The sequence below is a fragment of the Leptidea sinapis genome, chromosome 5 (genome assembly GCF_905404315.1).
Source record: "Leptidea sinapis chromosome 5, ilLepSina1.1, whole genome shotgun sequence".
In the NCBI taxonomy this organism is placed as follows: Eukaryota; Metazoa; Arthropoda; class Insecta; order Lepidoptera; family Pieridae; genus Leptidea; species Leptidea sinapis.
Window position 1 is genome coordinate 7,152,233 of NC_066269.1, and position 27,114 is coordinate 7,179,346.

General features: G+C 36.6%; 1 protein-coding gene across 1 annotated transcript; it reads right to left on the bottom strand.

Annotated features, from left to right (window-relative positions):
- Positions 1-26,645, bottom strand: LOC126964520 (putative cyclin-dependent serine/threonine-protein kinase DDB_G0272797/DDB_G0274007). Its single transcript, XM_050807697.1, has 6 exons — positions 26,622-26,645; positions 25,658-25,799; positions 20,742-20,815; positions 2,932-3,054; positions 1,742-2,149; positions 1-1,358 (listed from the first exon to the last, which is right to left on the bottom strand). Exons 1-6 carry the CDS (start codon positions 26,637-26,639, stop codon positions 654-656), a joined length of 1,470 nt encoding a protein of 489 aa, XP_050663654.1. The 5' UTR covers positions 26,640-26,645; the 3' UTR covers positions 1-653.
- Positions 26,646-27,114: the final 469 nt, after the last annotated feature.

Here is a 27,114-nt window from a genome sequence, read left to right on the forward strand (position 1 = left end):
TATAATTTTAGTTTATATTTGTAGTACTATTATATATTATATTTACATTTAAATATAGACTTATTAGTTAAAATATTCTCAAGTACTTATATTTAATTTCATTATCATAGTACCAGTTGAGTACCAGGTATATTCGTGAAGTTTTAGATACAAGAATATCAACATTCATAATATTTTCGGCGATGAGCGTAGACTGAACTAAGTATTTATCCACTTTTATCCATAATATACATTCAAAAATATACATTTGAATATAAAATGACAAATAAAAGGTAGAAATCATTTAAAATAATTACATATCAATCTCTTTAGACTTTCATTTCATTGAAGGTTAAAAATGTTTCAGTCGGTATAATCATTTACTTAACAACAACCACGGCCTTACAAATAAAAATGGCATAAAGTTATACCTGAGAATAAGCCAAGAATATGCAAAATGTTGACTATATCGATGACAACACTGTCAATACAATGATAATTCAGAAGTTTTCCGAATGTCAGGCAGCCTTACAAATAAACACGGAAACGTTATACGTCCAAATAAACCAATCATAAGCAAATTGTCTATTTGTAAACATTTAACATATTCCGCCATTGTTTTACTATCAATAATTTGACATGCCTACAAGTGCAGTATCTCCAATGTAAATATTTCAATGCCCGAAAATAGAATGTGCGAATTTACCAAAATATTGTACTGGGGGGAAAGTGGGCAGAGCTAAATGACCCGGATACCCGAGGCTCTGCACTGGACTTGCCGAGTACTGGGGCTGGATTTGTGCAGCTGCTGCAGTTGGTTTGTACTGTTTGTTCACTGGACTCTTGACGTTGTACTGCGGCTGGATCTGGTATTGTTGTACTGGACCTGAGGCTATTTGATATTGTGGGAGCTTTGAGTCAGATTGGTACTGCTGAGGCTGCAAGTTTATCTGCTGAGGTTGGTACAGAGGTTGATACTGTTGTGGTTGAATTTGATACTGTTGTGGTTGAACTTGATATTGTTGTGGTTGGATTTGATATTGTTGTGGTTGGATTTGATATTGTTGTGGTATGCTTTGATACTGTTGAGACTGTATTTGATTGAATTGGGGTTGCGGTTGGTAGTTCTGAATTTGGTACTGTGCCTCTTGGGGTTGATATTGCTGTATTTGCACATGAGGTTGTCTTTCCTGGTGAACTTGAAGTGGTACTTGATGTTGTAGTTGATACTTAATCAGTTGTTGTGGTTGGTAATTTAGTTGTGTATTCTGTTGTTGCAACTGAATCCCAGCTTGTTGTTGTTGTTGTTGTTGCTGTTGCTGTTGCTGATTTTGTGCGAATGATGCGTAACTAACAGCTCCCTGGTTTTGGTTATGGGCCTGAAAAATTATATTTTATTGATTGGTATTATGATTCAATATAGTCTAGCATTGCAAACTATAATAAATTGTTATTGTGTCGTAAATGGGAAAAAGTATTTTTGAATTAACATTTGATGTGTCATGGATTTCTGTATAATCACAAAAACAAAATTTTCAAATATATGTTTGTTTCTATTAGTGGCTGTAGCGAGAGCGTGTTTTAAACAGTGTTAATTGCTGATGGTAAAATTACTACTGCACAGTATAATTTCGATTTAGTTGTGTTTTGAGAGTCCATAAGAGAGTAGGTATCTTGATTACGTTACTTAACTTGTAATTTCATTTTTTTTCTTTGTAAAAAAATTGACCATTAATTTATATTCTAGAATCTAAGAACTCACCTGTTGTATGTTTTGCTGTGGCTGTATTGTCACCTGTGTTGGCTCAACTTTGATTTGATTTTGCTCTGTTTGATAGACTGTGGTTCCGGTTGGTGCAGGAGTGTATGAGACCGGTTGGGCATTTTGTTCTTGCGAAAACGCTATTTGATTTTCAGCATAATTTTGCTGAATCTGATTATACTGGATTTGCTGCTGCGGGTAACTTGTTGGTGTCTGTGGTGCCAGTGTTGCTTCATATGGCTGTTGAAGTATTATCTGCCCAGGGTAGTTCTCTGAGTTGCCCTTCTGGAACCGTGGGGCTTGAACATCGTGAATAGCGTTCTGTGTTGGTAATGACAGTCTGTGTTCAGCGTAGGCTAGTTGAGATGGAACGGGCTGTGATACTTCATACGTTGTTGGTGCGGCAAACTAAAAAATAATGCAATGTTTTTAAAATAGAATGTAAGAAATATAAGAAGAAGAAGTTGAGTGAACGTCACGATCGTAAAAATATGACCCATATTGAATCCTAAATCGATTGTCTTGTCATTCTAATATTTGCGATAATACTATTGAGCAATGGCCTTAACCGAGTGCGACACTCTATATGTAGCTCGATATCGTGGCTCTTATAATAAAGTTCATTATTCTGAATATTTAAATATTTCAAGCACGTGTTTGCATATAAATTACTCATCAGGATGCTAACTGGGCACTGTGGCCTAATCAAGCACCTCAGTGTGGTCTGAATCAAAAACGAAAGAACTTGCAAATTTTGCCTTGAGGCTGATGAAACGCCTCTTCATCTTCTGTGCGATTGCGGCTAACTAATTCATAAACATAACACCATCCTTGGCGACTACACCCTGCTCCCAGGTGATGTTTGTAATACTCGCGTCAAGAAGATACTGTGGTTCGTCAATGCGGCAGGGCTTGACGACGAGCTATAAGTTTGAGTGACGAATACAATAGTTCAATTCTGGACGCGGTGCTACTAGGACTTATTAGGACTAGAAAAATAGCCACCCACTCCAAATAATAAAAATAATGCATATAAATTGTACAGTCTAGGGATACGTTGCCGGCTTTGATGATGAGAGCATGGTCGAAGGTACCATAGTCCTATTGCTATATTATATTTTATATTGTTATGTATAAGTCTATGTTATAAGTCTAAGCAACAAAAGAAAATTCATGCGTATATTAATTACCCTGTTATGATAAATAGATACGGGTGAGTAAAGTTGGTTTGCGATGGCAGCCTGGAACGGTGGTCCCTGGCTCAGCACGTCCGATATCTTTGTCAGCTGCGGCTCCTGATTAGCGTAGATTTGCTGGAGACAAAATATTAATTATAAACTAGTGGTTTACTGGTCCTTAAGGATGATTATGAAATAGAAAGACTTAAGCATGGTATTGAAAAAGAAGACCGTTGAGGCAAGTGTTCTACCATGTTTGCTTTCGGTTGCAAAACATGAGCACTGACCAAATCTCTGAGGAAAAGATTAGTCAAATGTCAAAGGGCAATGAAGAGGAGCATGTTAGGCTAGAAAAGAAGAGATAGAATAAAAAACATTGTTCTCCGTACAAAAACGAAACTCACCGACATACTGCAAGGAATAGATAAGCAGAAATAGAGGTGGGTAGGGCACTTGAAACGAGACACAGAAGAAAAATGGAGCCAGGCAGTGACAGAATGGTATCCAAGGGATGGCAAGCGAAACCGAGGTAGGCAGTTTACCAGATGGGAGGATGAAATAAAGTTAACAGCGAGTCCGAACTGGAGGAGAGTCACACGAGACAGAAAACAATGGAAAACTTAAGAATATCAAAAGGCATGCCTAAATTAGGGAAATTTTGCAAATTTGGTTTTAAGAATTATATAATTGTATGTACATCGTTTCGGAATAAAAGGGCTTATTATCATTAGTGATTTATAGCAACATATCTGTCCAGAACTATCTTCAGAGGTGAGCTTTTTAAATTTCGAAATAGTGGCTAGAAGTATTCCAAAAAAACCCATAAGTACTTCTCAAGGGGGTCAGCCTGCAACAATTGGTGAGGACTTAGTATATGAATCTAAAAATAAGTTACTAGCTTTAAAGTTAAAAGCGACTGCACCCAAACATGTGCATGAAAGTTTGTTTATTACGATTTTACGCTGGAGCTACTGAAACAATTTTGATGAAATTTGGTACAGCCATAGACTAGAGCTTGTGAAACGACATAGGCTACATTTTATCACAGAAAATTCAATGGTTCCCGCGGGATTTGTGAAAAACTGAATTCACTTCGATGAACTATAACTATTCCAATAGTAAAGTTTAGTTTGCCATAGCAATCTTCCTCGAAATAATTCATATCATATGTTGGGAACGGAAACGAAAACTGGAACCGGAACTGGAATAGGACATGAGATAATGTTCAATTCCAAACTTGCGTATAATTTTTAAAAACCCTTTTTTTACGTGAACGAAGTCACGGGTATCAGCTAGTAACTTAAAAAAACAGATTACTTAAAATTAACGTCTTTAAATGAAAATATCATTAATACAATTTAAGTTTTATAATAATAATACATGCTTATGTTAAGTCTAAGAAATAATAAAAGTAAACGTGTATAATATATTAATCGTGTGTAAATCGTACAAGTTACTCGTAAAGCAATCTGCAATCTGAAGCCTTAGATTAAACGTAAGTTTGTCCTAGACAAGTAAGCTCAAGTTGTACTTAATAAAAGTGATATTAAAAGCTTTATATTTTATCGTGGTAAGTTTCAAGTCAATTTCCCGGTAGGTTTGCTGTCCTTTATATAATATTATGACACTAATCGCCTTATCGGGTCCAGGGTGGTGTTAAACGACCCCCTTGGCCCCTCGCGTCTCATCACCCACTTTCAAGATACCTCCCACCCATCTTGAAAAGGCGAAGCGTGGTGTTGCATTTGTGTATTGTTCAGTAGCTGTAAGGCAATATTTTCAATGGAACAGAATAATTTAATTATAAATTGGTACACAGCAGCTTTGAAAGTTATCGATATAGCGGTTTAGGGTCCACCTAAATTGATGTGTATGCTTGTTGTGTTCACATAAAAGCCTTTTACTGAATGTGTATAAATGCTTGCAGGGTGCATATATGTGTAGGTGCCAACTGTATGTGTGTTCCGGGTAATCTCCAAAATGGCTTTATTGACAAGACTTTCTATGGCATATTTATATTCAAATTCAAATGTATTTATTGCTTCGTTGAGTAGATACAGTATGATTTTCATTAAAATATACTTTTATTCTGAAATACGCCCTGCTGGGTTATTGCAATATGTCATTTTGAGCAAAAAATACGACAAAGTTAAAAAATTAAACAATAACTAAACATTTAAAATTAAATTAAATGAAATTGTTAGGCACTCTGAGAAATTTATGTTCAGCACTTTTCTTGGGATGGGTATAAAATGTTAAATTCCCGTCAGGACACGTGGCCTGATCGACAATTCGTAAGACGGTCGTAAAAATTATGGATAAATGATTTATATTTCTATCTAAATATAGTTTGGCTCGTAAAGTTGAAATCAACTTTACGATCATTACCGTAATTGGAACGGTGGTTGAATCATTGTGATTAAGAAGACGAAACACCGCGAGGTCGAGGGATTGAATATCAGCCGTGAAATATTTTTACAGTTTATTGTACACTTGTATGTTGTCATTTTTGTATACGATAGCGCAATAAATGAATATTGTATTTAACCACATAAATTTTTGTATTTTTATACTGATGAATAAAGCAATTCGTGCGAAATTATTTCCTTACCTTGAATGAAGTTTTCACTTCTACCGGCACTCCCGGAGTGTAAGTTGTGTTTTTTTTTTCATGTATTACAATTTTGGATTTAACCACGGGTGTTACAACTCCATTTTGAAGCCTACGATAATATTGTTGACCATGCGTACATAGTGTAAGTATTTTATAATATTAACAGTTTAATGTGTTTTAATTATTCAAGTAAGCTTTTCTAGAAGGGTTTGTTATAATTTTGAAATAATTTAACAATTAAACAACATCTAAAGCTTGATATCTCTAGGCAGCAGTACAACTTTATAGTTCTGCTGTTTCGTACGCTACAGCAAGACGCCAATTATAAGTTTATGTATGACTAGTTCTAATCTCGTATTATTGTGCTGGTACTGTGAAGTTAGCGCGCTCTAGCTCGTAAAGCTTCGGCTTTTGATCTGCACGGACTACACAACAGCTTAGACGGAGCCGCGGAGGGGATAGATTATATCGAGCTGTAAAACACGAAGAAAGCAATAATAATATTCTTGTATATGTCCCGGAATTTACTTACAAAATTAATTAATTAATTGTCATCTTACATAATAGCTTTGAGGGTAAATGTATCATCACCATCATCAGGAAGACGTCCAATTCTGGACAAAGGCCTCCCCCAAAGATTTACATGACGATTGGTCCTACGCTGCCCTCATCCAACCTTTTCCGGCGATCTTGACCAGCTCGTCGGTCCATCCTACCAACACAGCATCTTCCGGTACGTGGGCGTCATTCGAGGACTTTACTGCCCCGACGGCCATCTGTCCGTCGAACTATGTGTCCTGCCCACTGCCACTTCAGTTTCGCAATCATTTAGACTATGTCTTTTGTATAAATGTATACAAGTTTATAATAAAGTCCAATCCACTGTTCATGCAATATCTATAAATAAATTCAAATGTTTTATTTTAAAATAGGCTCCGCGTAAATCCTAATACTCCACAGCTGAATATATAAGTGACCGGACAGTCTGGGACTAGATTACGACTAATTTATAGCTATAAAAATGACAGTACAATATTGTATATTTTATTAAAAAGAGCCCAAAAAAAGAATGCTGGGAGAGTTTCTTACGTCACTTCTTGTCTCTCAGACTCATTCTTCTCGCCATTTGTTTCCGAAGCGGTATTAGTATTGAGCATATTAGAAATGACATCAAAAAGAATTCTAAAGGAATTAATTTTGAGAAAATAAATGCCTTCTATGTTAGACACGCAAAATTTACTGAAAGTATTTATTATATTAAAAAAAAAGCTTTTCTAAGACGTCTACATGTAACGATGTCGAAGATTGAAATTATTTTATTTTACAGAAAAAATATCCTGATTGTAATAGAGAACTATATTGAACATAGTTAATATCATAGATTATTTATAAGTCTAGATAGACTATGACAGCTGTGAAAACGTCGAAAAAACTTAATTTAGAACTACCCTCTATTTTGAGCAATTCACGCACACTAACACAAATTGTCATACAAATCGCGAGTGTAAGACGTATCTTGTTACGCACACTAAACTAATATTCATGGCCTGTTTTTATCGGTTGTCTAACAGCAAGAGACTCTATCTAGACGTATAAGTTATCTAAGGTTAATATCATCCTAGTGTACTCAATACTATTATGTTTACGTTTCGCTCCATCTGTGTTTTGATGTATCACTAGTTTAAATATATTAAACAATGTTACAGAGTGCCTGAAGGTTATGAGTCACATATATTAGGATAATACTTTCGTATTTTCCTATTATTTGTCTTCTAATATACATGTATGTATGTATGTACGTATGTACCTACATCCGGTTTTTGGAAATACTGCGTAATACCTTAACTACTGGTCATGTTAAGTTTCTACAAATAATATTGAATTGTAGATTATCTCATGTCCTATTCCAGTTCCGAATATATGAATCTAATTTCGAGGAAGATTGCTATGGCAAACTAAACCTACTATTGGTATAGTTGTAGCTCGTCGACGTGATTTTCAGTTTTTCAATTATGCCGCGGGAACCACGGATTTATCCGGAATAAAATGTAGCTTATGTCCCTTCCCATGCTCTAGACTATCACTGTACCGAATTTCATCAAAATCGATTCAGTAGCTAGGGCGTAACAGTAGTAAAAGCTTAACAAACAAATTTACATTCTCATTTACAATATTGGTAGGGAGAAGTAATTTATTTGTATTATTTACCAGTATGCTACCAAATCCCAAACTGTTATCTACTCAGTACATCTCGATCTCTTAGTAGCATTTCGTGACAGATCCTATGCTGCTTGCTACTCATCTTCCCACTCATCTCATCCTTCATTATAAGTTAATTTATAAATCAAATATTAACTGACATTCTTACTTATTTACCTACCTAGTAGTTATTAGAAATGATATCAAAAATAATTGTAAAGGAATCAATTTTGAGAAAATAAATGCCTTTTACCCTAAACAGCATAACTTCTTTAACTACTTTCATAGCGTTATCCAAGCTGTGAATAATTCAAATCAAAATCAAAATCAAAATAAACTAAATCAAATCAAAATCACTTTATTCATGTAGATCACGGAAATGACACACAACAATGTCAATTTTTTTTTCTTATTCTATCTACCGCTACTTCGTAAAGGGTTGAGCTAATGAGAAGAATATATAGCAAAAATATAGCAAGAAACTCATTGCCACTCTTTTAAATCAAGATTTACATTTTTATCGTTTTACAAATAAGTTCAATTACAATATATGTAGTGATGCAACAAACAAAATTGTTAAAGTAAAACAATTCTTCTAGCGTAACTTAATTGTTACAGTTTTAAATAAATCACAACATTGTTATCCCCACTATCTGGATGTGTGGCGGTCCTCCACAGTGCGGTTTTCAAGGAGCTTTCATGCACGTACTACAAAACTGTGGAATGAACTTCCTTGTGCGGTGTTTCCGGGACGATGCGACATGGGTACCTTCAAAAAAGCGCGTAGACCTCCCTTAAAGGCCGGCAACGCTCCTGTGATACCTCTGGTGTTGCAAGAGATTGTGCGCGGCGGTGATCACTTAACAACAGGTGACCCGTACGCTCGTTTGTCCTCCTGATCCATAAAAAAACATAAATTTTTCCACATTATTTCGTGGTGTAAGTAAGTGTGGAGTGTCACGTGTCTGGATTGAGATTGGATCACTTTGTTCATTTACCTTTAATAAATTATATCATCTGTGCCTTGCGAAATGTTAAGCAGCACTTCATCACTGTTGATTAAATTTTCCATATTAATACATATTGCCTTACGCATATCAAAGTTCATTTTTCATTACCCACTTTACTACGTTCTTATTAAATGACAGAGATTAAATATTAATTTTGATTATTATCCGCTGGAATTATTTTGCAGTAATTAGTTATGATGTTATTAATAATTATTAAATAAATTTTGCTAACAGACATTTACCCGCAAAAGGGTTCCATTGATTACCAGTGGAAGGCTCCTTTGCACAAGATGCCGGCGGCACAACGGCGCCTATTTCTGCCGTGAAGCAGTAATGTGCAAGCATTATTGTTTTCGGTCTGAAGGGCGCCGTAGCTAGTGAAATTACTAGGCAAATGAGACTTAACATCTTATGTCACAAGGTGACGAGCGCAATTGTACTGTCGCTCAGAATTTTTTGGTTTTCCAAGAATCTTGAGCGGTAAAGCATTGTAATGGGCAGGGCGTATCAATTACTATCAGGTGAACGTCCTGCTCGTCTCGTCCCTTACTGTCATAAAAAGTACTAGCTTGTTGCCTCAGAAATACTATCACAATGTATGGCAATAGCACAGCGGAAAGCTCGCTAATTTAAACTGTAGCAAGTTATATAAAAGAAAACAGGTTCCAAGGTATGTCTTCAATGAACTATCTCATTACGATAACCATGTTACATAAAATAAGCGCAACAAACTTGTTTCACCAAAACCAGCTTAAAGTATTTTTGCACTTTCTTTAACCCAATCTTAATATATTATATAAATCCAGTGTCTTCCAGTGAACTGATATACTAATGGACGGATTTTATTTGGGATTGCTTGATGGAGTGCAGTTTAGTCCAAATTGAGAGATAGGATAGTTTTTATTTCGATTTGGGAACTATAATTATATTTCTCTTCTGGTATTTCCAAGAGAATGTGGGTGGCGGTGATCACTTAACATCAGATTACCTGTACGCTCGTTTCTCCTCATCTTCATCCTTTCAATAATAATATGTAACAGGCCGTTAACTATGAACTGTGGTGTGGTAAAATATAATTATTTGCTCAAAGAAAGCATTACAGCGTTCTATATCACGGGACAACAATTCTTCTTCATCTTTTCTACGCGTGCCTCTCTGACTATCCTCTTTCGTATGTTTCACAGCTATGACGTTTTTCTGCGACCTACGCCTTTTCTTCCAGCAACTTTTTCCATCATGATTAGTTGTAGGACTTCGTACCTCTCGTGCCTAAGCACGTGCCCCAAATATGCGACATTACTGATCTTGATGGTTTGCATGAGTTCCACATTTGTGATCTTGTGAGTCCAACTAATGGCCAACATACATCACATTTCGAAAACTTCTATACGTTTCCTAAGTCTTCTTAAATAGTACACGCCTCATATCCGTATAGAAGTATGGGCGAGCTGTAACACATAGTAGTTTTATATAATTACTGGGATATGAACACGTAACGCTCCCACGGCGTTTCGGTAACAAACACTCACACAACAGCTAATTAACTGATATTCACAGACTTTTTGCTCGCAATGTCACGTAATTTCCGACTAATTAATATCTTGTATTGCGGTTTTAGGAAATAACATTCAATTTAGTATTAATTACAATGTGATTAATTAAACGTGAGTATAAAAACGTCAGTGGTGAGATAGTGCGCGACCATTTGTTATTTGTCAAAGTGTGCGTTAACTAGTTATTCTTATTATTATAGTTATAAAACATACCCGCCCGCTTTACTGGCGAATTTTAAGATGAAACAAAAAAATAAAGAATAAAAAAATAAGTAGCCATAAACCATCTAGAATAAATTTCACATCGAATGATGGTCATTTCATGTCGATACGAGTGTTTTATATCATATATGTATAGAGGATTACCTTGAGCTCCTTAAGCTTAGATTAAGGATTGGTCCAACTAGATACCGCATTACTTAAGAACAATAGCTTTTTTATTACTGCTACTATTCGATGCTTGTGTGAGTGGAATCTTGACACTCAATGGCATCTTTTTAATTAGTAACATACACTTCGTGTTATTTTACATTGAAGTTATTTACATACGAAATACATACTGAAGATATGTAATCCCAGTGTCATTCTAATTTCATGTAGTATTATTCTTACAAAGTTTTACTTCGCAACCTGACGTTTTAGTTTCAATTATTAGCAAATTGTTCGAAACTGGCTCGAGTACGCCCACTTGGGCGTAGTATTAGTTGCCGCACTATGCGACTTCCACTGCGGTATCTAATTGGAGCGCAACGGAGACCAATCTTAAATCTAAGATTCTATCTATTCTTTCATTTTTGACGAAAGTTTTGTAATGTTTCAAGTAAATATGAGGTAAGAGTAAGAGGAGGACAAACAAGCATACATACGGGCATAAAAAAGACAAGCCACGCACAAGTATCTAATAGTTGCCGTAATAAAAAAGCTATTATTCTTAGGTAGTGAGGTATCTAGTTGCAGCGCAGCGGGGACCGTTTTTACAAAACACAAGAAACGTTCGCGCTTGGCATTACATACTTTACCACTGTATAGAGCAGAAAATTGCATTATAAGATTAATTAACACGAAAGTGCACCGGGAAAATGTAAAAGTGATTATTTTCGCAAATCGGCTTACCTCGTGTTAATTATAACAATGTAACCAGGGAAAGGGCAATTTGTGTGAATTTACCGCAAATGTACCTGTAGAACCAGATAGAAGTAAATACAGATAAATCAAATCAAAATCACTCTATTCCTTTTGGTCACGGAAATGACACTCATGAATGTCAAAAAAACAGTTTTTGGGTTGAGCTAATGAGAAGAAGTAGCAGGGAACTCATTGCCACTCTTTTAAATCAAGATTTACATTTTCATCGTTTTACAAATCATTCCAATTACAATAAAGGAATCAAAGGCAATTATTTTCTCTCAAAATTGTTTCCTTTAAAATTCTTTTTGATGTCATTTCTAATATACGAGATACTACTCACGCTTCGGAAACAAATGGCGCTCTGAGAGAGAAGAAGCGGCGCAAGAAACTCTTCAAGCATTCTTTTTTTGGGCTCTTTTTAATAAAAATCTACAATATTGTACAGTCATTGCTATTGCTATAAAATAATAATAATCTAGTCCCAGGCTGTCCGATTACTTAGATATTCAGCTGTGGAGTAGTATGATTTACTACAGAGCCATTTTTTAATGAAACATTAAAATTTATTTATAGATAATGCCTAAACAGTGGCTGGGACTTTATTATAAAAGTGTGTATACATTTACCCTTAAAGTTATTATATATCTTATGAAGCCTACTAGAATTAGTTACAAGGAATAATATAATATGTAAAGTGATGCAACAAACATACTCAAACCGCAAATAGTCAATGTATGTACGTGTAGCATACATTGTTACAGCTCTGTTCAATTTCAGCTGTTCCGCAGTTTCAATTATTGCTTCATTAACGGTTGCGATACAAAATGTGCTGAAATTTCACAGAATAATGTAAAGAATGAATAACCAAAAGCAATTTGCTAAATGTATTAAATTTTATGCCTTACTCAATGAAAATTAACGAGGCTCACCGTTGAAGAGTTCGATTTTAATATTCCTACTAATATTATAAATGTGAATGTAAGTTTGTTTGTTACGCTTTTACGCCGGACCTACTGAACCAAAAATAATATTTGCTACAGCGATTGACTAGAGCTGGCGAACCGATATAGACTGCATTTTATCCCGGAATCAATGGTTCCCGCGGGATTTGTGAAAAACTGAAATTCACGTCGATGAGCTATAACTGTTCCAATAGTAAGTTTAGTTTCCCATAGCATACTTCCTCGAAATAAGATTCATATAATATGTTGGGAACGGGAGCGAAAACGGGAACCGGAACTGGAATAGTACATGAGATAGTATTCAATTCCACAATTTGCTTATTATTTTCAAAAACCCTTTATCTACGCGGACGATGTCGCGGGCATCAGTTAGTATTATAAATATAAAATAAAAATTTATATTATTTTTTAAGTATAAGTTTATAAAAGGCACAAAAGGCATTTATTTTCTCAAAATTGATTCCTTTAGAATTATTTTTGATGTTATTTCTAATGTATTAGATACTACTACCACTACCGAAATAAATGGCGCTCTAAAAGTTGAAACCTTCAAAAAAAGCGCGTACACCTTCCTTAAAGTCCGGCAACGCTCCTGTGAGTCCTCTGGTGTTATAAGACAATATGGACGACGGTGATCACTTAACAAAATATTACGTCACTTATTGGCTATGTTAATATAACAAAACATTTGGGAAAATTGAATTGTAAGTTCTAAAATAAGCTACAAAAAATAATATAAATTTTTATTTTATTTATATTACTAACTGATGTCCAAGACATCGTCCGCGTAGATAAAGGGTTTTTGAAAATACATTTACTCTTAAAGCTATTATGTATCTTATGAAGTCTACTAGAACTAGTTACAAGCAATTCCTTAGTTCTAGTGTTATAATAACGAACATCACTATTTAGAGCAAAAAGGTGACGATTTTATGAACGTATAATAAATTTTCATGAATGTCTTAATATTTATTTCTTTAAATTTTTTTTGAGAGACTGTCTATAACCAAGCTGATATATAGCACGAGCAGCTCTCTTTTGTAGGGCAAACACTATATCAATCTCAGAAGCATGACCCCACAGTAAAATACCCTTACGTCATGATGCTATGAAAATAAATGAATAACTATACTAATCTAGTGGTACCAACATTCGTGTACTTTCGTGTACACAGACACGCGGACCTGCGGGAGGCTCCTTTGCACCGGATGACGACTAGATTATGGTTACCACAACGGCGCCTATTTCAGCCGTGGAGCAGTAATGTGTAAGCATTACTGGGTTTCAAATTGAAATTACTGGGCAAATGCAAAAGCCCAGTTGTGGTGCCTCTCAGAATTTTTGGGTAATTCAATAATCCTGAGCGGCAATGCATTGTAATGGTCAGGGCGTATCAAAATCCATCAGCTGCACATCCTGCTCGTCTCGTCCCTGATTTAAACACAAAAAAAACTAATACTTACCACAAATGTAGCGGTAACAATAATCTTAATTCAATATTGCCACTACTAATGTAAGTAACTTATGTAATTCAACTTAGTTTAGCCTTCATTTGAACAGAACATAAATAATTAATAAGAAGGCTTTACTATTATTGTCCCTATAAGGCGATTTTCGTGATAAATATATGAGGAAAATCTTACCTGACCCTATTTTCTTTTCTTTTGTCTAGTACTGATTAATTATTAATTAGTTATTACAACTCCTAACTATAACAACCATATAATGTTAAGAATAAAATGATTGGCATTATTTTTATTTTAAATTAATTAATTTGTATATATCTTTATTATTTTTTTTATAATACAAACTAGAAGTGGGAGAGTCACGCTGCCGTCTTATGACGTCAGCACAATCGGGCCAGACTCGTCCGGGTTAATTACCACACTCGCACAGAATACCGGCGTGAAGTAGCGGCCTAGTGCCGCTATGTTTCGCATAGGTTAGTGTCGAGGACCGGAGGCCATCCCTTCGCCCCCCCCCCACACAAATTATGAGAGCGGTCCGTAATAAGATATTACCCCAGGAGGGTACCAGCTCTACCAGAGCCGGAGAATCCCTCCCCGAGCACTCTCGCTCGGGCCGCCCTTCGTATTCTGGGGTGGGCACTGAACCGCGCATGACCGAGGACAAACGAGGCAGTAACACCACGGCACCCCGCTCCACGCTCAACGTGGACTTTTGCTATATCAGGGGAATTCACTCCAATTTAATCGCCGTCCACCACCACCTTGAGACGGCGCAGCCGGCCTTGTGTTTCCTTACGGAGACGCAGATATCTCGACCTAGCGATACGTCATATTTAACGTACCCCGGGTACAAAATTGAGCACAACTTTTTGCCTCATGCCGGGGTATGTGTGTACGTTAGGGAGGATATCTGCTGTCGCCGTCTCGGCAATTTTGAGGGTAGGGACCTGTCTACTCTCTGGCTCCGCGTAGATTTAGACGACCGAGTCCGTATCTATGCGTGTGTCTACAGGTCCCATAGTGGTAACGCAGAAACCGATCATCTCATGGGCTGCGTTCAAGCTGCAATTGACGTCGTGCTTGCACAGATCCCCTCCGCTGAAATCGTGGTCTTGGGTGATTTCAACGGGCACAATGCCGAATGGCTTGGATCACGTACCACAGACTACGCAGGGCGATCTGTGCATAATTTTGCATTGGCGTATGGTCTGTCCCAATTGGTTGAGTCGCCAACGCGGCTCCCGGATGTGGATAGCCACATGCCGTCCTTATTAGATCTTCTGCTGACTACACATCCCGATGGTTACCAGGTCTTTGTCGACGCCCCTCTTGGAACGTCCGACCATTGCCTGGTCAGGAGTGTAGTGCCTATCCGACGCCAACGTCGCAGACCACCAGCGACCCGCCGCGTTTGGCACTACAAGTCAGCAGATTGGGATAGGATGCGTTCCTTTTTTGCATCCTACCCTTGGGGCAAGGTTTGTTTCTCTTCGGATGATCCTAGTGCCTGCGCCATTGCAGTAGGCGATGTGATACTGCAGGGCATGGATATTTTTATACCAAGCTCTGTAGTACCGATCGGTGGCAGATCACAGCCCTGGTTCGATGCGTCAGTTAAAGCAGCATCTGACTGCAAAAAACAGGCGTATCGAACTTGGGTTGCGGCGCTGGGCACAAAGGATCCGAACTGTAAAGTTCTTAAGAGGAAATATAACCGTGCCTCCAGATTTTTTAAGCGGCAAATCGCCCGTGCGAAGTCTAAGCACGTCGTCAAAATCGGCGAGCAGCTTTCCAGTTACCCGACCGGAACACGCAAGTTCTGGTCGTTGTCGAAAGCTGCTCTTGGTAACTTCAACCAGCCGTCCATGCCGCCGTTGCACATGAGGAATGACACCCTAGCCCATACGGCAAAAGAGAAAGCCGAGCTCCTGTGCGCTCTTTTCGCCTCCAACTCGACTCTTGACGACAACGGAAAAACACCGCCGACCATCCCGCCGTGTCAGAGCTCTATGCCTGTAGTACAGTTCAGACAGAAAACTGTTAGGCGAGCTCTGTTTTCGTTGGACGTCAGGAAGTCGAGCGGGCCGGATGGCATTTCTCCAATCGTGCTTAGAACGTGTGCCCCTGAGTTGACGCCGGTGCTAACGCGTTTATTCCGGCACTCTTATTCCAAAGGCGTAGTCCCTGACTCATGGAAGTCAGCCCTTGTCCATCCGATCCAAAAAAAAGGAGACAGTTCGGATCCGGCGAACTACAGGCCTATTGCCTCCCTGCTCTCCAAAATCATGGAGAGCATAATTAGCCACCAGCTTTTAGTATACCTAGAGGGTCACCAGTTGATCAACGACCGACAGTACGGGTTTCGCCATGGACGGTCGGCAGGTGATCTTCTGGTATACCTAACACATAGATGGGCGGCGGCTATTGAAAGCAAGGGGGAAGGCCTGGCAGTTAGCCTGGATATAGCGAAGGCCTTTGATCGTGTATGGCACAAGGCGCTCCTCTCAAAACTTCCATCATTTGGGCTTCCCGAGAGCTTGTGCAAGTGGACCTCCAGCTTCCTCACTGGGCGTAGCATACAGGTCGTTGTCGACGGATATTGCTCGAACCCGAAGCCCGTGAATGCTGGAGTGCCCCAAGGCTGTGTGCTATCTCCTACGCTGCTTCTTCTGCATATCAATGATATGTTGGACACCTCCAACATGCATTGCTATGCAGATGACAGCACTGGTGATGCCGTATACACGGGCCATGCAGGTCTCTCTCGGGAAATCGTCGACCAGTGCCGGGAGAAACTTGTGTCTTCTATCGAGTCCTCTCTCGAGAAGGTCGCGGAATGGGGTAAATTGAACCTTGTCCAATTTAACCCCCAGAAGACTCAAGTTTGCGCGTTTACCACTAAAAAAACCCCATTTGTCGTATCACCGCTCTTCGAGAACACTTCTCTTAAAGCCGCGCCTAGTATCGGAATACTGGGTCTCGAAATCTCGAGCGATTGCAAATTCCGTGGCCATCTGGAGGGCAAAGCCAAATTGGCTTCGAAGAAGCTGGGCGTCATCAATAGAGCACGGCAATACTTCAAGCCGGCCCACATTCTAGCGCTCTACAAAGCGCAGGTCCGGCCACACATGGAGTATTGCTGTCATCTCTGGTCTGGTGCACCCCAGTATCTGCTCGATCCATTTGACCGCGTGCAACGTAGAGCAGCTCGAATTGTCGGGGACTCAGTGCTCTGTGAACGGCTGGATCACTTGGCGTTGCGTAGAGACGTCGCTTCATTGTGTGTCTTCTACCGCATTTATCACGGGGAGTGTTCCGAAGAGCTGTTTAACCTGATTCCTGCCGCCGAATTTCACCATCGCACGACACGCCACAAGTTAGGATATCATCCCCACCATCTGGATGTGTGGCGGTCCTCCACAGTGCGGTATTCAAGAAGCTTTCTCCCTCGTACTACAAAGCTGTGGAATGAGCTTCCTTGTGCGGTGTTTCGGGGACGATACGACATGGGTACCTTCAAAAAAAGCGCGTACACCTTCCTTAAAGGCCGGCAACGCTCTTGTGATTCCTCTGGTGTTGCAAGAGAATGTGGGCGGCGGTGATCACTTAACACCAGGTGACCCGTACGCTCGTTTGTCCTCCTATTCCATAAAAAAAAAAAAAAAAAAACGAACCAACATAGATAATTTATACGTCTAGATAGTCTCTTGCTGTTAGACATCCGATGAAAACAAGTTCAGCAGCTTTTGCTGTAGAAAGGATACGAGAACTTACTGACAAAGAAATAGCAAGAATTGTCTATTTTAGCTATTTTCATAGCGTTATGTCGTATGGAATTATACTATGGGGTAGTGCAGCGGAAGTAAATAATATCTTCATACTTCAAAAAAGTGCTGTACGTGCCATATACCAAATGAGCCCACGAGAATCTCTAAGGCAAACTTCAAAGATATTCATACTATGACCATGTACGGCAAATATATTTATAACAATCTCCTGCACGTACATAACCATTATAATTTATAGAGTAAAATAAGCGACAAACATAATTTGAACACTAGAAATAACTAAAACTAATAATGTATGTATCTGAATTGTATTTTTAGTGATTGACTTTGACGAGCAAACTTTTGATTTTATGTCAATAAAATATTTTTGACTTTGACTTTGACTGTGAATTGCTCAAAGTAGAGGTTAGTTTTAAAGTCTATTTTTTTATTTTTGCCTATGAGATATTACTAGTGGGAGGCTCCTTCGCACAGGAAGCCGGCTAGATTATGGGTACCACAACGGCGCCTATATCTGCCGTGAACCAGTAATGTGTAAACATTACTGTGTTTCGTCCGGAGGGCGCCGTAGCTAGTGAAATTACTGGGCAAATGAGACTTAACATCTTATATCTCAAGGTGACGAGCGCAATTATAGTGCCGCTCAGAATTTTTAGGTTTTTCAAGAATCCTGAGCGGCACTGGGTTGTAATGGGTAGGGCGTATCAATTACCATCAGCTGAATGTCCTGCTCGTCTTGTCCCATATTTTCATAATAAATCTAGATGTCTAAATGATCTAACCAAAACAAATGAACGAGGTAACCATTAAATATTGAGCGAATATTTTGCCGAAAATATTTCTATAATTATTTTGCCTTACTTTCTATTGTATATAACGTCACAAAAATATCCCTATTTATTAGATAAATTACCTATTTGAAGTCACGGTTATTTTTAAATAATATAAGCTAATTTTTATTGTATTTACGTTATGATTTAATTTTATTAAATTAAAAAAGTGTGTTCCAGTGAATTTGAGATTGGTTTAGATTCTCAATTCTGTCTTTATATCTTAATATATATATATATATATATTTCCTTTGTGCGTCTGTTGTAACTGAACTCCTCCTAAACGGCTGGACCGATTTTGATGAAACTTTCTGTGTGTCTTCAGGTGGATTCTAAAATGGTTTATATTCATAATTGAACTGCCTCCTAAACGGCTGGACCGATTCCGATGATTTCTTTGTGTGTTCCAGTGAATTTGAGATTGGTTTAGCTTGTCAATTCCGTCCATATAATATAATTCTCGTGCTCATGTGTATGTTAGTGAACTCCCCCTAACTGCTGGACCGATTTTTCAAATTTTAGACGTGTGTACAGGGCAACGTCGAGGGTCCACTAGCAGTTAATATAAACTTGAACATTAACGTTGTGCATTTTTGAATATTTTGGAATGGTTAGGGAATAATTTCGCACTTATTGCTTTATTTATCAGTATAAAAATATCTACTAGCGCTTATATGGTTAAGTACAATATTCATTTATTGCGTTATCGTACACAAAAATGACAATTTATATTACATAAAAAAATTAACACTTCAGAACTATTAAAATTATTTTTCATTAAAAAGTTTATGTCTCATAAAAATAACTTTCATCCATAATTTCAACGACTGTCTTACGAATTTTCAATCAGGTCACGTGTCCTGACGCGAGTATATCATTTTTTACCCATCACAAGAAAAGTGCTCAACGCTGCTAAAGAAGTTTTCATTTCAAAAATATAAACATTTCTCATCTTATCCAAATCAAATCAAAAATCTTTTGTTCTTTTGTATCAAAAAGTTATACTTCTGGAAGTCAAAACTACACAATCTTTCATTTACAAACACTTCGAAAAAGGCGAACTTTGATGAGAAGTATTAACAAACTCATTGCCACTATTTCTTTGAGTCAATTCAAAGGGACAGCTGTTATGAATTCCAAACATCCAATGCGAAAGGTTGAGAAACAAACTGGAAAGATTAAGGACATATCAAAATTCTAAACCGTATTAAGATTAAGTGCCTCACGAGGTAAATGAGAGACATTTCTGATAAATATGTAAAATTTACGTAAATAATCCAGTTTATCAAGTAGTTGAGGGTGAACCCGAGAAGGAAATGTAATTCATTTTACCTTATCGAGTGGATATATCATTACATAATATTTCTCTGTAACTTTCCTTTGCTGTGATCAAAATACTTATTTTCTGCCCCTGTTTCTGATTGGAACAATTTCTGTTATAAATTTATTGCTTGCAATGAAATAATTAACTCATTCTGAATTTTTTTGTGTCATTTATTAAAATTTTACTGTGTGTTTATATTCACTTATAATATATATATTTAATTTCTATGAAAGATTTCTTTATACTTAGATTAAGGATTGAACTCCGCTGCGCTCCAAATAGATACCGCAAGCGTAGTAACTCGAACAATGACGTGTCTGTGAAACTTTGCTTCTAATTGAAACTTAAATGCCAGTTTGCGTAGTAGAACTTTGTAACAATAATACTACAAGAAATAAGAAAGACACTGGGATCACATATCATCAGTAAGTATTTTGTATTTTATTAATTTCAATGCAAAATAACACGAAGCGTATGTTAGAAATATTTTTTTATACTTAGTAATAAAAAAAATTACTTAATAATATGTTTTTCAAATTCTTCCAGTATAATTCAGATCCTTACAAGAAGAATTGCTTTCCATGACAGAAAGAATATGATTTGAAGTGAGTCATATATCTTTGTGCCGTTTGGTGTACAGACACTTGGCCCGTGGGGTCCAGAGGCGCGGCGAATGTACAAAGTACTATCTTCACGCCTCAATAAGGCTACTGGAAACCCAAGCGCTGGCAGCTATTTCGGTCAACGGATCCGCCTAGCTATCCAACGCAGAAATGCTGCCAGTAATCTTGGTACGCTTCCACGTAATGATAGTTTTAATTTTATGTAGTCATAGTATTGTACATATAGACAAAAGATCTGTTTTGTTTGAATAAATATATACATATTATAAATAAGTACTTGAATAATAATTAAAATTATACAAAATATAATTAAATCGCTTACCTGACTTGGTGACCTGTCAGGTAGAGAGGCTTTTGTGTCAGCGTACTGGATGCCGGGAGACTCTGCCGATGACACTGCACGTAATAACATACGAATTAGTTGTAATCATCGCTACATAGTTTATTATTAAGTCGCTTCCCGCTGTCTGTCCTTATATACTTAGTCTGGCTATAAATATTACAATGAAAAATAAACAAAATATTACATTTGAATTTGGAATCTGTCATTTTTATATGATTGTTTTCTCATTTTTGCGCCAATATATTGTACAACTTGTACATTATTTTGCGATATTAACATGGAGTGAATAATTTGGAGTCCCTAAAACAATCCATAGGATTGGCAGTGAAGAATTTTCCCATGGAAAGAGTGCGGGCTTCTATTGATAACTGGCCTCAACGTTTAAAGGACTATATTGCAGCCAATGGAGATCACTTCGAATAAGCTTTTTATATTTTAAATTGTTTTGTATTTATGTATTAAACAATTAATTAAACAAGTAATAAATGTTACTTGCAATAGAAATTTTTTATTTTTCTTTGTTTCAGTATTTATGGCAAGACTAGGTATATATTATGTATGCTTAGATCTTAATTCTTAAAAGCTACGCAACGGATTTTGATACGGTTTTTTAGTAGACAGTGTGATTCAAAAGGAAGGTTTATATGTATAATACATGCCTAATATAGGAGAGAAACACTGATAGTTTTAGATGTTTCTGTGATGTCCTAAATGTCTACATTATTTGCGCTTACATTGCGAACGCTAGCTAGATGCGACATAGATCAGAATAATTTCTGAGGTTGTAGTATTTGACAGATGGGAGAAGTAAATGTAACTCGAGTGGATGATATTTCTCAAAGCAGATTAAGTTATTCACATTTCATTTCATATACACAAAAGAAAAAGATGACTCACTAGGCCGATTTTTGAAGGAGCCGTTTTTAACCGACTTCAGGAAGGAGTACTTCTTTAGTTCGATGCGGAATAGATGTCATTTCGTCCCATAATTATTTTTTATATATTATGCTTATTGACTGACACTAAAAAGTAAAACCTTTACCTTTAATATTAATAAAATACTATTATTTGTATGTGCTACATATTGATAGGTTGTAAGTCGGTGCCAAGTAGGTACCTAGACTCGCCACGCGTGACTTTGACCGGGATAGCATCGTCTAGTCGTTGACGTGCAATCTTTTGATTTTATGTCACTAAAATATTTTTGACTTTAACTTTAGAACAAAATAACCCACACGGTCAGACACGCGCGGGCAAACGTCCTTATTAATTACAGTAAGTCAGCTGTTTATGCGAATAATTAATTTTATTTTGTTTAGGGTCATATAGTATATTTTTATTAATATTAAAGTTATTAGGTTGGCGTCACATGTGTATTAAATTAAAATTCTACTAATTTACTTTAATTTCTACTATTACTTTTAGAAGTCGTTTTTTTAAACGTAGTTTTATTTTTATATATTTACTGTCAGTGGGAGGGTCTTTTCTACAGAAGTTGGGTATCACTATTTGTGTTTTACTTTCAAGTCGTAAAGAGTCAGCCAGTTAGTATTTTGAATATTAAATTACCATCTAACGCATACATTGGCAAAGCGAAATTGGTTACACATTATTTGGCTGTCAGGTCGTCTATATGTAAGTATATACTAAGTCTATGATCAAAAGTACCTAATGAGAGTAAGAGAGAGCTTGCATGAAAATATTGCCAAAACCCGTCTGTAATCTATGTGTCTGGGAGATAAGTGAGTGTGAATGTATTTTATTCTACATCCTCTCGGAAAGTGCCGTTCGTATTGATGAAACAATTGGGCCGAAAGTGGATCATTAACACACTTATATGATTATATCACAGCTAGGTATACAAGTATCGATGTAATGGAATCTTTTATTGTGATTTTCCCCTCACTCTATAACGTCAGATTGAAGTGAAACTTCGCACACTTATCAACGACCGATTGTCATACAATAATTTAAAAAAGTCTGTAAGGCTTTTATTAGCATGATATGTTTGAATAATCTTAATTTTTGACCACTTCAAATCGTCGTTAAATTTAGAACACTGCATATATCATATATCGGTGGCCGAGAAGTTGACGTCCAAAGTTAAAATTTGAATTTTGGTCATTTTATTGGCCAATGTTCTGGGAAGTTTTTAAAAAGAGTTAGAAGCCATAGGCTCCCCATTTTGTTTATTTTTTGATACCTTGAACATTTTCATGAATTTAGCTGTGCAGTTATCTTGAACTTACGACTCAATTCTAAACTAGTTCCGCATTGTCTAAACTATTCATAGTTTCTTATATGGTTATTGCAACTGTAGTTAATAATTATCAGCAATAACATTAACTAAAAGTGTTCAAAAAATTAGAAATAAGTCCTTTACCACAATTAGATGAAAAAAGCGGATAAAAGGGGAAAAAATTATTATCTCCTACACTACGTAAAATCGTAGAACATTCATAGGGGTGATTCGGATACTCATCACCATGAGGCTTTCAAATTTTAGCTTTGGACGTCAACTTCTCGACCACCCTGTATAATACTCCTTAGATCATTTATACGTCTAGATAGACTATGACAGCTGTGAAAACGTCGTAAATATATAAGTTTAGAACTAACCTCTATTTTGAGGAATGCACATTTACACAAAGTGACCATCAATTCACGAGTGTTAGACGTAGCTTGTCTCGCACACTAAACAAATATTTCTGGCCTGTTTTTATCGGTTGTCTAACAGCAAGAGACTCTATCTAGACTTTTTAATTATCTAAGGCATATGAGTATGCCTGAATGAAATACCGATAGCAATGTCATAATTTGAATAGTCTGTTTTATTACCCTTACAGGGATCTTCAGGATAAGCGATATATTATCTGACACCCGGTAATGTCATTGTGCCAAAGACTAAGGTGCATGGGAATGTCTTTGAGCCAAAGACTAAAGCGTATGCTAAAACATGACCGGTAATGTCTTTGTGCCAAAGACTAAGGCACATGCTAAAACTTGACCGGTAATGTATTTGTGCCAAAGACTAAGGCGCATGCTAAAACATGACCGGTAATGTCTTTGTTCCAAAGACTAAGATGCATGCGAAGACTAATTTAAAGGTTTTTGAATAATATTTTTATTAGGTATAAATATGGTGAATAACTTTGTTTAGATATTGAAATTTTCGAAGGAATACGATACTGGCAAGTTACAATAAATATACATACTGTGCATGTAAATGTTATAATTTTTTTAAAGTTCCCAAATAACTTACTAAGTTCAAGTTGTAAAATTTATATTTGTAGTTTATTTCTCCCTTATGTGAACAAATGTACTGTTAGAAAGACATAAATCAAAACAGCTTAGCAAGGACCGCGAACAAGACATACGTGGGTATATGTGATAAAATATACTTTCACACGCGTGTAACAAAATACTCGCCCTGTTTGTATCGTGATAGGCCTTGACCCGACCACTATCATATCATATCGTGACTAAGGAATAACCTTTGGTTATTATATTATGGTTCTATTAATTATTGTTTGGGAACTTTTCTTTAAGGTTAATAGAAATTCAGTCAAGAGACTCGATTATCAAAACTGGGTCGATAAAGTTACAAACATGTATAATGTATTTTGACATATAGGCTGTGCTATGCGAAGTATCAGAAATGCTAAGCCCAGTTTCACGCTAAGGAGACACAAGTTGGTGCGTTCACTGCGAAAAAGTGTTTAAAAATCTCATTGACTTGAGAATGCTCTCCTAAATGCCTCATTATCTTTTGACATTGCCGTTATTATATTTTATATATTATATGGTTATTATATGAGGCTTCCGTCAATAGTCAGTTGGGAGGAAAGGTCAAAATGGCCCCATGAATTATTGTTTAAACATCTGGGCGGTGGTTCCCCAGTAGGGCTTATTTCATATGTCTCCATGCAGCCAAAAGCGGTTTGAATCATCGACAGTCAAGACATCTCGGATCGGACTGATTTATTAGCCTTGCATCTGCACAGATGTTCTCTCTACATCTTGAACAGCATATTTCACGGGGAGTCACCAGCAGCCGACACACCAGCGGAAATAACGTCATAATGGGAGAAAAAAAAACTATATGAATTTTACAATGGCTTTATGGAATCATCTGTCGGCTGCTGTATTATAAAAACGATACGATTTCCGACCGTTCTCAATATACTATCTACAAATAGAGATAAATTACATACTACCTTCTAATGTCAGTAATTAGCTTTCAATAATCTGAAGCTGTCCCAGCATACCCGACAAGTAATTCTTATCGCCTTATATTGGGACGCGTGAATTGCAATTTCCATACAAACCTCTATCGCTGGTAAGCTATACGTCGTCCCATTGACAGACAGCGTGTACGGATAGGGTGAGTTTCCGCCGATAAGTTTATTGGGACAGAAAAGTCAACGATAGTTACGATTTTTATCTCAATTAAGAGGTAGACTGAATATTGGGAACGGCCGATAGAGAACTTCGATTCTCGAACATATTACCATGACTCAATGTATTGTATGCTCATTATATGTATATACTCAACATACGTATGTACTCAATAACTCTTGTGGTTTTACTTATTAATTAACAGTTTTTGGCTCACTTGTGTAAGGCATTTAGTATTTGACGTTTGAGTATTTTTGTTGCATCACTTTGCATATCAATATATGCAAATAATTGAAATGGTTTGTAAATTTAATTGAAAATAAGAACTTGTAGTACTATTCTGTTTTAAAAAAGCAACCTTATAGATTCTTGCTTGTTCTTCTCTAAGGAAATCTGCCTTCCGAATGAGCTGTATGAAAAAAAAATGAGATATTTCAAGTGTATTGTAATTTACCTACGAAATAAAATATATTTGATTTGATTTAATTTTTATTTACCTGTAGGTAGCAGCGGGGTTCTCTTCTCAATGCCATTGTTCCCAACTGACTGCTCTCTCTTGTCTGCCTTCTCATGCTGGGTCTTACTCCTGGTGCTCGTCACCTTGGCAGACCAGCTTGACGCCACGCACAAAAGAAGTATCTAAATAATAACAATGGTATTTAAATAATATTTCATATTTCTGACTATTAAGCCTCTAATTTATAAGAGTAAAAATATATCAAATGGAATAGATCTTTCAAACTAATTTGATATGTACGATTATATAACAGCCATTGTAAAATACTCTATTTGATAGTAAAAGTGTGGCCGTTGAGTTTCTTGTATGTTCTTCTCACGAGCTCAACGTTTTACGAACATATAGTAAATTCAGTAATTTAAAAGAAAGATTTGTAGTGACGATTCAAAAGCGCTGAGTTTAAACCTATTTGAATAAAGTTTATTTGACTTTGACTTTCAAACTTAGTGAAGCTTTACAAACTGGTCAAATGAAATAAGATTTTAGGTGAAAGAATCAGGAGTTGTAAATTTCCTTTCCTCGGGATCTTAGATACATGGCACTTGACAAACTAGAGCTGCCAAAAAAAAAGCGCAAAAAAGAATGCTGGGAAAGTATCTTGCGTCGCTTCTTCTCTCTCAGAGCACCATATGTTTCCGAAGCGGTAGTTGTATCTAGTATTTTACATGTGACATCAAAAAGAATTCTAAAGGAACCAATTTTTAGAAAATAAATGCCTTTAACAACAGCATGACTGTTTTGATCGGGCTGAACTGATCACCTTCCAAGAAATAGGACTCACACACTTACACCAATAGAACAAATAACTTTAGCATAATTTACTAGAACACTCAACAGTTATATTTCAAGAAAACAGCTAATAATAAAATTTTCTGAATTAAAAATGAGAAACTCTAATTATTAATTATAATTTAATATAAAACAAATGATCACAATTCACTAACCGGCACTAGAACCCTCATGGCGTATAGCAATGTAACTACATGTGCTTTGACACACTGCACCTCTTATATGCCTTTCATTTGTAACATACGAGCTGGCCAAGGCGTGGTAGTCAAACTCAAGAAGGCGATCAAAGCTTCGATACCAGATATCACATTCTATGTCAGTTCGATGTAATAGGTAGCTGGCTGTGTGATAATTTATCACTCCAATTAATTTTATTAAAAATTGGGGAGCTTTCAATTAAATCTTTCTTTCTGTACTTTCTCCAAGTATTAATTACCTATATTCGTTATAAAACCATACAAAAAACATAAGAGAGTTTCTTGTTTTGAATTTATACATCAAATTTATACCAAAATTTTTTACCATTATATACAAACAATAACTATTAAAAAAAGAACTGTTTTCTATTTCTCGCTTCCCTAATTAAAATAAATTCAGTATTTAGATATTTTGACTGTATAAGATGCATAAATACTGAAATAGAGAAAA

What these genes read in the sequence shown, in the direction of transcription:
- LOC126964520 (XM_050807697.1), bottom strand. An exon ending in CTGACAGGTCACCAAGTCAG is followed by an intron (nt 3,055 to 20,741) that starts GTAAGCGATTTA and finishes TTTTGTCTCCAG; the next exon opens with CAAATCTACGCTAATCAGGA. An exon ending in CACAGCAAAACATACAACAG is followed by an intron (nt 1,359 to 1,741) that starts GTGAGTTCTTAG and finishes ATAATTTTTCAG; the next exon opens with GCCCATAACCAAAACCAGGG.